This window comes from Meriones unguiculatus, chromosome 11 (assembly GCF_030254825.1).
Source record: "Meriones unguiculatus strain TT.TT164.6M chromosome 11, Bangor_MerUng_6.1, whole genome shotgun sequence".
Classification (NCBI taxonomy): Eukaryota; Metazoa; Chordata; class Mammalia; order Rodentia; family Muridae; genus Meriones; species Meriones unguiculatus.
Genome location: NC_083359.1, coordinates 87,739,891 through 87,752,755, shown reverse-complemented (window position 1 = coordinate 87,752,755; position 12,865 = coordinate 87,739,891). Strand labels below are relative to the sequence as shown.

At 50.8% G+C, this 12,865-nt stretch overlaps 1 protein-coding gene across 2 annotated transcripts in view; it reads right to left on the bottom strand.

Moving 5' to 3' along the window:
• The window catches only part of Fam78b (family with sequence similarity 78 member B), an 85,659-nt gene extending 73,604 nt beyond the window's left edge, over nucleotides 1-12,055 (bottom strand). For both annotated transcript variants that reach the window (XM_021642605.2, XM_060364626.1), the window contains exon 1: nucleotides 11,442-12,055. In XM_021642605.2, coding sequence (XP_021498280.1) covers nucleotides 11,442-11,704 — 263 coding nt within the window. In that variant the 5' untranslated portion in view covers nucleotides 11,705-12,055. The remainder of the gene's footprint in view (nucleotides 1-11,441) is intronic.
• Nucleotides 12,056-12,865: the final 810 nt, after the last annotated feature.

The following is a 12,865-nucleotide window of genomic DNA, read 5'->3' as shown; positions in this document are numbered from 1 at the left end:
TCTTTGACACCGCTTGGATCTTGTTTCTTTTGGAGCTGCCAGGGGGACATGAGGATACCAGGCCTGTCTGTGGGCAGGGAGCCAGGAGGACCATGCTTGCCATCAGCACCTGGGTTGGGTGGGGTAGGCGTGGAGAGCTGGGGGTATAGGGGTTCTGAATCGCTGGGCATCCCAGCAGAATCCCAGTTTCTCCGTATGTCCAGCCTCTCTCGGCTGCCAGGCCCTCATATTTCCTGCCATCTGCGGTGGGCGTCTCTGGGGAGACCCTCTCCTTTCTAGCTTGCTAATCACTGTGTACAGACACTGGCAATAGCCTGGTCTCTACTCCTGGCAATTGTACAGACATCCCTTGGGCTGCTCTGAGTTCCCCTCTGTGCTGCCAAGGGATTCCACTCTTCCGGCACTCTGTCTGCTTCCTCTCTGACACAGGTAATCACTGCTGCCAGCAGACTTGGACTGTCAGCTAACAAAGGTCTGTGTGTGTGTGTGTGTGTGTGTGTTGTGTGTGTGTGTGAAATCACAAGGTAAAAATTCCTGCTTATTGATTTTCAAACTAAAAGACTGGGCGTGTCTCCATCCTTGACCAACAGAGTACGGCAGTGGGAAAGGCCCAGGGGTGGGAGGCATCAGCAATGGCACCAGATAGACCTGGGTCTGAATCGTGGCTTTATCACTCACATGCTCACACTCACCCTGCCCTTCTTTTGAGCTTCAACACGCACATCTGTAAAGCGTACTTCAGGGCCACATGACTTCCTGTGCTGTCTAACACCTGATGAGACAAAGAGGATTCTGTCGAACCACCATTTTCTTCCTTCCTTCCCTTCCTTCTTCTTTCCCTTCTTCCTTCCCTCCCTCCCTCCCTCCTTCCTTCCTTCCTTCCTTCCTTCCTTCCTTCCTTCCTTCCTTTCTTCTTTCTTTCTAGCTGTTTCATTATTTGTCAATCTAAAACTTGCTTTGAAGGAGAGCTGGCTGGGACCATTACTGGTGAGGGAGCTGGAAGGCCCAAAAGTACTGACTCAGGTGCTTGGGCACTTTCTTGGATCTCTTCCTATGACCTTGGTCTCATTAGCATCGGATCCCAAGCAGCTGAATGAAAGAGGCGGCTGGGAGGAGAGAACACTAGGTATATTCAATGTGGTTGAAACCTTTGGTCCCCCAAGTTTCCTCAGCAAGGACAAAAGCAAGCAATCAGACAACGTCCAGAACATTCAAGATTTGTTCGTTCATTCATTCAGTCATTCACCCATCCATTCATTAACTCATCATTCTGTCCATCTACCCACCCACCATCCATCCATCCATCCATCCATCCATCCATCCATCCATCCATCGTTCAGTCAACTCTTCTGAGGCAGCCCATCACAGTCATTAGAATTAGTTTCATCTATTTCTTTTTCCACTACTTAACTGCCGAATGCTAGATAGACCCATCACCAGAACCTCTTTATTCTTATCTCATGATTTTATTCTGATGAAAACGGTGGTGGTACCTACTTCAGAGGCAACACACGTAATGCAATAGTTAAGAGTTCGACAAATAGTTTTGTAATCATTAAGTTGGGCAAGTTGCTTATGGTTGCACAGGACAACATGCTAAGTAGAAACCCATCAAAGTGTGCAGGCATCCACAGGAAAGACTGGCTCTGGAGCTTTGGGTTCAGTTTGGTGTCACAAATCTCTTAACTTCTCTAAACAATGTGCAGATGACTCATGGAAGTTTGGAAGAGAACTGATTTTTCCCTGCTCTGGTAGGGAGACTGCCATTTTGGAATAGTGGCTCATGGTCTGACTATCATGGTAGAAAACGAATGAGCAAGTCTGATCCGGTTTCGTCATAGAACCAGCATTTCTCATTCCTTTGAAGCTTCTCCCTCCTTGAACATTTCAGTTCCTGACACCCCCTCCCCCTACCTGATTTCGGAGGGCAAGGCCAGATCTAATTTACCTGTTTCTAGTAGCTCTCAGCCTTGCCGAAGCCTGTTCCCCGCACCACACACTCCCTGGCAGCCCTGGTCTGACTGCCCCGTCAGAAGGCTGCTGTGACTGCTGACTGAGCATGTCGATTTACTGTTTCCCATTAGCCAGACCTCTGATGGCCTTTGAGTGCCTTGGCCTGACACGGGCTCACAAGCCAGCTGGGGAAGGTCAGGCCCCAGGAGTTTAAGCCAGGGGAAGCTCCAGAGACAGGACTGACAGTCCCCCACTCATGGGCCATTAGACCATCAGACAACCTTATTTACTTTGTTTTTTATCTGACAGCCTGAGATTTCTCTTTGCATTTGTTGAACACATTTAGATGTTCCCGTCTTCCCCTCTCTGGTTTTCAGTGGCTACAAATGATGTCACTAAACATGCTCAGAACAAGCAACATAAATACACATAGACCTGAGGTTGCTTTTTCTCGAGCCCAACTCCTGTGTAATTGTGGGAGGGCACTGGGGAAGGGAATCAGGGGTCACATGTTTGGCCCGGTTCTACCAGCACTTGCCAAGATGACATCGGGCACATTGCTGACTCTCTGAGCCTCTACTTGCTCCTCTAAAATAGGGAATGACTGTTGTCTTAAAATCTGTCCCATGATCATTGTAAGATTAAGTATGAGACATCCCCATACAGACAGATGAAATTGTGAAAAGGGCTTGGAAAGAATGAAGAATATTAAAAATAGTTTGGGATATAAATGATTTCATATGTTGGATTCTGTCTTCTCTAAAGTGGAAAACCCGTGGCTCTCTTGGGTATGAACAGCATGGCTGTTACTCCTCCTCTTTTTGGTGGACTGGGGGTGTCTCCCTCACTTTTCTCTCAGCAGGAATGGAAAACATGGCCTTAGAGATACAGGATGAATCTCTCCCTTCTCTTCTAGGTCTGGGCAGTACTGTTAGGTAGCCGCCATGTCAGGGGTCCTCTCAAAGGTCCAAAAGATTCTCTGCCAAGGAAGGTCAGAGAGCCACAACCTCAACTTTCTTGTTCCCTAAGGCTTGTCTGGAGTCACCAACTAGTAACACTAACTGATGAGCTCTGTAATAACCAAACTAGCACGCGCACACCACACCACAGTTTGGAATGCCTCTTCACAGCTTTCGTTTCAGTTGATTCCTAACTCTAGACATGATTGCTCATTTATGTACAAGCGGCTTAGACACTGAAGTTTGAGGACCCTGCCAAAGGTCTTAGAGCTGGCACCGGAGCCCAGGTCTTCTGACTTGAGCTCCGTGCTGGAGAGCCAGCGGCTAGTTCTTAAACTGGCCCAGTGAACAGTTCCAACTGGTATGTCTCCCAGAACTTAATTAGAAACAGGGTCTACCCACTAGCACTGATCTGATGGGCTTTAATGAAAGGGATAGCACAAGAATTGTAGAGCCAGGAACATATCTGGGTGTCTAAAGGTAGAGTCACTAAAAGACATCTCTCCCCACCAACCCCTTGTACAGTTATCAATAGGGCCACAGGGGAGATGAAGGGGTGTGCGCACAGAGCTAAACCTTGTAGGCCAGCCACTGTGAGAAGCCTGGGAACTGGATACGATGCCTCTGTTTCCAGAAAACACAGGCATGGATGGCTCATTCCCTACAATGTTTGCTCTTACCCTCTTACAAGAATGTGGGTCTCACTGTTCGTCACGGCTGTCTCTCTGGGAGGGAGGGAGGGTGAGATGGAGACTCAAAGAGGGTGGCTTCCATGCTCTCTGTACTCCATTGCAAAGCACCAAGGAAATGCACAAATCAGTGAAGAACAACAGGACTAAGTTCATTATTTTTATTTAGCAGAGCAAGTCTGGAAAGCCTCCTTCCTGGAAGGCAAAATGGTCCATTAGGAACGGAGGGGCCGGGGAACACAGGCCTGCTTCCTGGCTGTGCCTTTTGCTGGCTATGAGGCCTCAGGCAGGTTGCTAAGCCTCCCTGAATCTTGTACTAGGAAACCCTCCCTTGCTGGGTAAGGTTTCCATGAGGCTATAAATGGAAGGCACTCAGCACTGCGACACATATGCAGGCCTCTAACATGTAGAACATGTGTTATTCTATGTTTGTGTTATGTGTTATTTATGTGTCCCTTCTTAAGCAAAACCACCCAGATTTCCCAGGCATTCATTCTCCCTACACGTCATTATCTGTTTTGTACTGAAATCTGTGACAACTGTGGAACCACCCCTTAAACATGGTGCTGATTTGATCCTGTCAGAATGAGAGGCAGTGTACCCCACAATACCTCTGTGGGTGCTTACCTCTGCTGTTGGAGTTTAGCTTCTCTGTTCCAGAGACTCTCGGCTCTGTGTGAGCTCTGCCCCTCTCTAAGTGTTCACCTGAGTGATCTTCTGCTTATTTCCTTTTTTTTTTTTTCCTCTTAAAGGAATCCATAATAACCAATGTCTAAAGTGTGGCCACTTCCTGCTTAATGTTAACATAACAGAAACAGTGGCTTCTTCCCTCATCCCTGGCCACTTTTCCTAATGCAACAAAGTAGACAGGTGGAGAAGGCTGGGAGGGCCCAACCTGATGTCTCCTGGGACCTGACCCCAGAAGACATCATGCACTCCTACTGCCTAGTGGAAGGTTGCTTATATCCTGCAGTCCCAGTGCCCTCAAACCACCCTTTCCCAGCTTTCCCTGCTTCCTACCATGTCCACGCAGCCATAGCCTGGCACCCAGGCATAAAGTATATCTTGTTTCCTTCCTTCTACCATTCCCCTAACCACTCCTATACTCTCCATCCCTTTGGGAGTTTCGCTTTATCTCCAGGGAGCTTAGTGCTTTGCTGATAAAACCAGTTAATCCTCTGCAGCTCCTCTTTTGCAGAGATGGAGGAGATTAGAGGAAAAGGGTTAGGCCGTCTCCCCTTCAAGGGCACTCAGGACACACAGCACGGAATTGGATATTGTTTTCCACCTGATGCTCTGGACTAGGGTCCCCTATGTTTCATGACCCTCCCGACAAGACAGTAATGGGAAGGGATCATGGGTAATGGTCCAGCAGCTCGGAGACTCACTAGAGTCCTTGAAGAAATGGCTGAATTGGTTCTGAAGAGCAAAAGGCCGAAAGAAGGCACATCTTTCAGTGAGGGCCACCCTGGAACCACTCCGTGCAAACAGCAGCACATATCCTGAAACAAAAAGGTGAGCGCTAGCCAAGGGGAACACTCAAGCAGGCAAGACCTTTATGTCTTCATTCCCACAAACCCTGGGATTTACAGAATCACACGTTTGGGCGGAACAATGGCTACTGGGTTTCTACGCCATGCTCCTTTGGGTGAGCACTGAGTGCCACTTTATAGCGGGTAAGTGACATGAGAATGAGATTTCAGCATTTGATGGACACGACACAGAGGGGAGATAGAGGAGGAGAAAGATACAGGGCACACATCAAGAAGCAAACCTTCCAGTGAAGTCTAGCAGAACAAAATGGACACAAAAGCACAGGGAAGTTAGGCTGTGCGTTAGTGCTAAGCATTCGCTGGGGCATCAGGAGTTTTGTGGGCGAGGCTGAGGGTTCATGTGAAAAGCTCATTTTGAAGAGGCATGCTCTGTTGAAGGGCACACTGGTGATTTACAGTGATGAGAATGGCTCATGTATTTAACAACATCGCATGTTCACTGAATGTCTTCTATGATTCAAGCAGTCAGTGTTAACACAGTAGATATAATACCCACTTTCATGATACATGCAGGAAGTTAAGTGAACTGTTACCCCCCCCCCCCCCGCCTCGGCTGTTGAAACAGGACATTATGGAAGAGCAGAACTGGAGAACCCCATTGAAACTGTGAAGTCAATGGCAGCCTCTGAGAGGCAGTGGAGACTTGAATGATGAGCAGGAAATTGGGTAGAACAGAGTAGGCAGGAGGAGCGTTTCAGCCTGGGGCGAAGCTGAGCTAGGTGAGGTCAGTTCTAGTGAAGACCTGGGGACAGCTGACATGACGTAAGAGCAGAAATCCAGTATGGGAAGTGTTTTATACATTTTATACCCACTGTGATGAGAAGTCGCCAGAAAGTTTAGGCAGAAAAGTGGTAACATCTGCCTCGTATGTGGAAAGAGACTGGAGGAAGAGCAAGGATGGAGCTGGTCAGTTTAGGTAGAAGGCACAAGATGGCAGACATGAATACACAAAGGGAAATGGCTGCATCACAGATGTGGAGAAGGGGTCAGTAGGTCTGATCACAGACTCAATATCTGGAGTGATGCTGAGATGGATGTTTTTAGTTTATGTAACTCAGGGAGTGAAGGTATTCTTTTTTGGGGGGGAGAGAGTTTTGGAGGGGCAGTTAAAGACAGGGTTTCTCTGTGTAACCTTAGCTGTCCTGGACTCACTTTATAGACCAGGCTGGCCTCGAACTCACAGAGATCCACCTGCCTCTGCCTCTGCCTGTGCTGGAATCACAGGCGTGCACCATGGCGCCTGGCTGATATTCTTTATTGGGAGGGGGAAGGATACAGAAATTAGTGAATGTTTGAGTGGAGACCAAACACTTATGTGAGAAGCTGGGTGTGGTGCAGTCCTGTAACCCAGTGTGCCGGAGGTCAAGGCAGGAGGATCGCCATGAATTCCAGGCCAATTTAGTGAGCATCAGACCATGTAGGGCTACATGGTACAATCTTTCTCAAATGACTAAACAACACCACCACCAAAAGAAATAAACAGAAAATGGTTTAAGAGTAGAAATCTTAACCCTGAGATACCTGTCCATCAGTCAAGCAGAACTTCACGTAGACACATGTATCTGGCTGCAAACCAGAGATAGAGAGGTAGAGAGAGAGAGAGAGAAAGAGAGAGAGAGAGAGAGAGAATGCACTTCTGCTATTGGGTTGGATGGTATACCCAGAGAAAGTAAAGAATGAGAAGAGAAATTTGTAGTTTGGATTATGTAGAGTGAGACAGGAACAGCTGGACAGATAGCATGGAAGCTGAGAGATGAGAGCAGTTAATGATGACAAAGAGCAGTCAGTCATATGTAGTCTATCGAAAAGGTAAGCGTCTTTCAAAAGCAGGTCTCCTGGAGTTAGCAACACAGAAGTTACAAACTCACAGTGAGCAGGTTCCTCGATGGATAGGGAACAGCTTGGATGGGAATGGACAGGCCTCAGAGGTGGGAGGCCAGTCAAAGGCTCAACAACCGTGGCTGTGAAGGAACAGAGAGCTGGGCAGGGCTCTCTCTTCCAAGTGAGGCGTGAGATATGCCCTCCTAAATTTCACCCAAGCCAAAGTTCTCCAGGCTGGCAGGTCTGAGCTGCTCATGGAAGACCCTTAGAGCACTAGAAGACAATGTGACAAGGGGCTCTCTAGCCACAGCTGAAGACCTCACTCATCCCTGACCTCAGCTTCACCTCACTCATTCCTGGCAACAGAGCGCCACTCCTGTTCTGACCTCACCCAGGAAGTCTCTTGGGTGTTGTGCTGAGCATTCAGGGGTGTTCTCTGGCCACTGCTGGACAGCTTCTGTATACCTCAGAGGTATGAAGGAGGTGCAGAGAAACTCCTAACGCCCTCTAGCCATGAAGGGCTGACCTTTGTGATGCTCCCCAACAGGTCCCAACCCCCCTGTCAGACTTCAGCTGCTGTTCTCTGTACACATTCTACCACAGCCTAGCCCTTGTACTTCAAAATACTTCCATTTCCTTTCCCCACAAACCTCCTATCTTTCTGTTTTGGAACTGGTCCCCTCTCTGCCTTGGTGGGTGTTTCCAATGTTGTAGGGAGCAACCAGAACACTTCCTGGTTCTGCTTCTCCTGGCATTTTTTTTACTTGCTACAGAGCACTGGCTTCTCTGGTGTGAGGAAGTGAGGACTCTACAGCAAACCCCACTGTTTCCCTTGTGCTTCTTGTGTATCAGAACACTTGGTAAATATGTGAGCAGGAGAAGACGCTGATTGAGGGACCACCTGCCCCTCCCCCTGTTCCCCCCGACCCCCCGTGGCAGGAGAAGACTTTGAACATTCTGTGGAAGACGGCATTAACCAGAGTCATCAGACCCAAGTTAGAAACAAACAAGTGATGCCAAGCATTCACCAGCTTGACTCTTCAGAGTCACTGGAGATCAAGTTCAAACTATGACCATCAACTGTTTAAACATGTTCCTTTAGAAGCCTACCCCTTTAAAATGGAAATTAAATCCATTTTGGGATTCCATCCCACTCCAGTCAGAATGGCTATAATCAAGAAAAACAAACAAACAAACAAAACAAAACAAAACAAAACAAAAAAAAAACAACTGACAATAAATGCTGTCGAGGGTATGGGGAAAGAGGAACCTTTATTCAATGTTGGTGGGAGTGTAAACTTGGTATATTCATTATAGAAATCAGTATAGAAGTGTCTAAAAAGACTTAAAATAGAACTACCACACCACATCACACCATACCACACCATAAAACTACTGTATCACTCCTAGGCATATATCCAAAGGATTCTATATCTGCACATCTATACTGCTAGGTTATTTACAACAAGAAGGAAATGGAACTATGCCAGGAGCCTGAATGAAAAAGTGGCACATATACCCACTGGAATTTTACTTAACCATAAAGAGAAATAAAATTATACAATCTACAAGAATATAAATGTATCCACAAAGTATCATATTACGTTAAGATGACCTAGACTCAGAAAGATAAAAAAGTAAAACACACACACACACACACAGACACACACACACACTTCTCATGTTTTCTCTCATATGCAGATTCTAACTTTTGGTGTTCGTATGTATGTAAATGGTCACATGCAACATGAAAGTAGAAGGGCTACTGGGGTGATGGACACAGAGGGAAAGAGGACTAGGGTTGGAGTGGGGTGAAGAGAAACAACAATAGACATTTTGTCTGGAAAAAAAATGCCATAATGAGATCTAATTACTTAATTCTTTGTATGCTCACTAGAAAGCCGACCCCCTCCCCTTGAGGAGGGTTAACATTTTAAACCACAAAGGCGTGTTGTCTTTCGGTCCTGGGGCTAGCAGCTTCCTGCTGTTTTAGTTGTAGATCTAGTCTTGTACAAGTCTTTCCAAGATATTGGAAAGGTGCCCTCCTACCCCATACTTCGCCACACCACGCCTCTGTGCCAGAACACCACACAGGAATGAGCACTCAGCCTGCAGCCTCTCTGCCGCTCACGGTACTGGCTAAAGCTGACTGGACAACCGACAGACTGCAGCGACTTCCCATGAAGTGTGAGTTCTCATTGCAAAGTTTACATTAGCAAAGTTTTCAGGGCACGAGCATTCTGTAGAAACTGGTTCGGTAAAACCTAGGCTCCAGAGTGGCCCTAAACACACAGCAATTATTACAACCACAAAGAGATAGATGGACGCTGGACACAGATCTATGATAATGCAATTTATGATTTCCCGGGGACCGCTCTTGCTTCCCTGCACCAACAACACAGAAGCCAGCAATCTTAAACCACTGAAAGGAACAGTTAAATGAAACAAAACCTCTCCAAACCTCAAATGGCAAGAAGTCAGTGGGAGTATGTCAGGGGAACACATTGTTAGGAATTCATGCCTGTGAAAACTGGTTCTAAGGTCGACACACCCTCCCCTAGAGACAAGGAAGTTCTACTATCATGTCTGTGTATAGTTCAACCTGACTTCTTTGGAAGAATATATTTTATATTTTACAGAAGAAATTAATGTATATATATATATATATATATATTTGCTTTACATTTACTAATTTACCAGGGAGTTGAGGCCTCTGGGAACTTCACTGTGTAGTCTTGAGAAATACGTGGGAGGGGGCTACTCCTGCCCAATCCTTCCAGGCTTCCTTTACTAGGAGATTCAGGCTTTGTGGCTTCCCCAGCAAGCCCCCCACCACCACCATCTCGCCCACCATGAGACAGCTGTCCTTTACTGGGCTGGAAAGAATGAGTTTCAAAGAGCCCCAAACAAAACAAACAGTTCGAAAACACACGTGTTAAAATATAACCACTCATTTCAGGTTGTGTCTTTTTAGATGGCATGATTCACCCATTTAATATGTGCTCCATTTCTCTCATTTCCAGAAAGACAAGAACACAGTGTGCACAGGCATATTGCAGAGCCGGGTTCGCATTTCTCCACCACCAAGCAGCTCTCTCTACTGAGCTTTTATGCTTAAAGAGCAAAGTGCAAACTCTGGGAGGAAAAGGAAACAAAACGATCTGTCAAAATTCCTTTTAGCACCTATGACTAGTGTTAACTTACATGCTCCCAGAGTGCAAGAAAAAGCCCCAAAACTGTTGCTAAAAAGATGGTTTGACCTTTTAAAACAAGAACTCCCCCATCCCATATCCATATTAAATAGGTAAATTTTGGGAGAGTCACGGTCTTAGATTAAGAAATGAAATGAGGTTGAATTTCCAAAAAAAAAGGGGTTTCCCTACAGGCTAAAAGCTAATTAGGGTGCTCTAAGCTGGCTCTAAGCTGTACTAGCAGGTAGAATGCAGGCCCCAAATCTCCTATCCAAATGTAGCCGCCAAGTGCATGGAGTCTAGTTATGAAAAGGAACGAGAGGGCAGATGAAAATTTAGTAAATAAAAAAGTCCAGAACGTGTCCTCCCAAAGCCTGCGGTTCCAGGGCAGAATGTCCGCCCCTGGCGGCGGCGGAGCCCTGGCCATCTAGGTGCACCGCCGCTGCCAAACCCTCAGCGCGCACCAACCGGCGCTGCTGAAGGAAGTTGGAGAGCTCCCAGACTGGCTTCGGCGGTGGGCGCCTGGCAATCCCTTCCAGCGCCACAATTAGGAAAGTTTTGAAAAGTAAAGACCCCAGACTGACGAAGGGACTCATCTCTTCCCTGAGCCTAAGAAACACCCCGTGCTGAACCAGCCGGCTGCTAGCACAAGGCCACCAGGACCGCTTGGCCCGGGGGCATCCTGTGCCTTCCGGCTCTCCACCGCCCCAGAACCGGGCGTATAGGCAGAGAGGCGCTGGAGGTTCCAGACCGAGATTCCGCTAGGCTCGCTGGCCCGGGATGCGGTGGCAGAACCTCTAACTCCCACTCCGACGCCCTAGACCTTCTCTTCCAAGTAGGCTTGGTTTTCTCCAAAGGACGCACGACACAGGCCATGTGCCCCCCGGCACTCACACTCCTCTCCCCAAACTCTTCCCAGGGAGACCCATAAACACGAGACTGCGCCCCCAAACTCCCACGACACTCGCCAACCACCCCACCTTCGCCTCTCGAACCCTCCCAGCAACGCTCTTCCTGCCCCTCACGATTCCCCTCGCCTCTCCGAGGAAGTCAGAAGCAAAGCACGAGAAAATGCCTTCGCTAGGAGCCTCCCGTCACCCGCCCTGTCACTGAAACAAAAGCGCAGGGAGGAGGGAGGTGGGTGGGGAGGCAGGAGGAAGGTTTGGAAAGAGATGGGGACCGCGGTAGGAAGGGGCTGGGGAGAGGGCCGGAATAGAGAGCGGAGAGAGGGGCCAGCACCCCGCTCCCCGCCGCGTGGCGTGGCCGGTCGCTTACATGCCCAGGTCGCTGTAGGTGTTGAAGAACTCCATCTGGTTGCACGCCTGGATCCAGCCCACCACCCAGGTCTCGTGGCGGGGGATGGGGGGCATGACCACACGGGCCGAGGCTTTGAAGTAGGGGGTCTTGTAGCGCAGGACGATGGGCGAGGTCTCCTCGATGCGCGTGGGGCACTGGTCGATGGTGGCGCACACATCGTACACTACGATGTTCTCGCGCCGGATCCGCGCCTTGCAGGTGATGCTTTGGATACAGCCCATCCTGCCGCCCGGCGCCGGCGCGGCGCGGCGTGGGGCAGCGCGGGGGCCCGGCGCCGGCAGCCGCGAGCACCCGTCACGCCGGCATGGCGACGCGCCGCTCGCTCCCGGTCCAGCTCAGCCAGCGCCTAAGAGCGAGGAGCCGCCGCCGCGGGGCATCCTCCGGGGAAGCCCCCTCCCCTTTCCGCGCGCTGGGTCGCGGCTGCCCCGACGCCCGCCCACGCCCGCCTCCTCGCTCCAAGCAAGGGCGCGCGGGGCGTGCGCTCCTAGGAGGCGGCGGGCGCTCTCGCCGGCTCCCGCGCCCCGGCGGAGGGCAGGGAGGGGAGCCGCGCTGCGAGGAGTGGTGCCCACCCCGGGCCGGAGCCCCCCGCCCTTCGCCTGAGAGGAGGAGGAGGAGGAGGCGGCGGCGGCGGCGGCATGGAGCTGCGGGAGGGTGGCGGCGGCAGCGCCCGGTCTGTCTGTCTCCGCGGCGGCGGCGGCGGCGGCAGCAGCAGCAGCGGCAGCCGCCGCCGCTGCATGAACCTCTGCACCGCGGCTGCCCCCCGCGTGCAGCGCACCCAGCGGCGGGCGAGCGGGCGGCCCGAGCGGCAGGCGGAGGCAGGCGAGCGGCGGCGGCGGCGGCGGAGCCCGCGCTCCCTCCCGCCCCGCCCCGGAGCCGGACAGCGCCCACACTCCTGCGCCCGGCCGTGGGGGCGTGAGGGACGCCAGGAGGCCGTGGCCCCCGGTGGAGAGCCCAGCTGCCTAGGGCGGCGGGGGACGTGCTCCGCGGAAGACACTGGCTGTACGCCATGAGTTTGTCCCTCTTCGGCTGCCGTCCGGGTTGGGGGGGGGCGGTAGCGTGTAAGGGTGGGGGTGTTTAAAGGGCCGCCGGCTCCCGGGCGGGGCCCGGCACGTGGGGTTGGGCGGGGTCGGGACCCCGGTTGGTGGCGCCCCGTGGGTGACAGGGCCTGCGGACGCGGGACCCTGGGTATTGGGGTGGGTGGGGCCGAGAGGGCGCGGCGCTGTTCAGCGTCCTGCCGGAACTACGGCGGGGTAGGGGCTCCTGGTGGAGAGTGTGTCTGAGGCAGCTGAGCGGTTGGAGGATCAGCTTTATCTGAGATTCACCGTTGTTTGTGGTGCAGTTCGAGTTGGGTGTGACCTCCTCCAGCATCCTGCCCCGAGGAA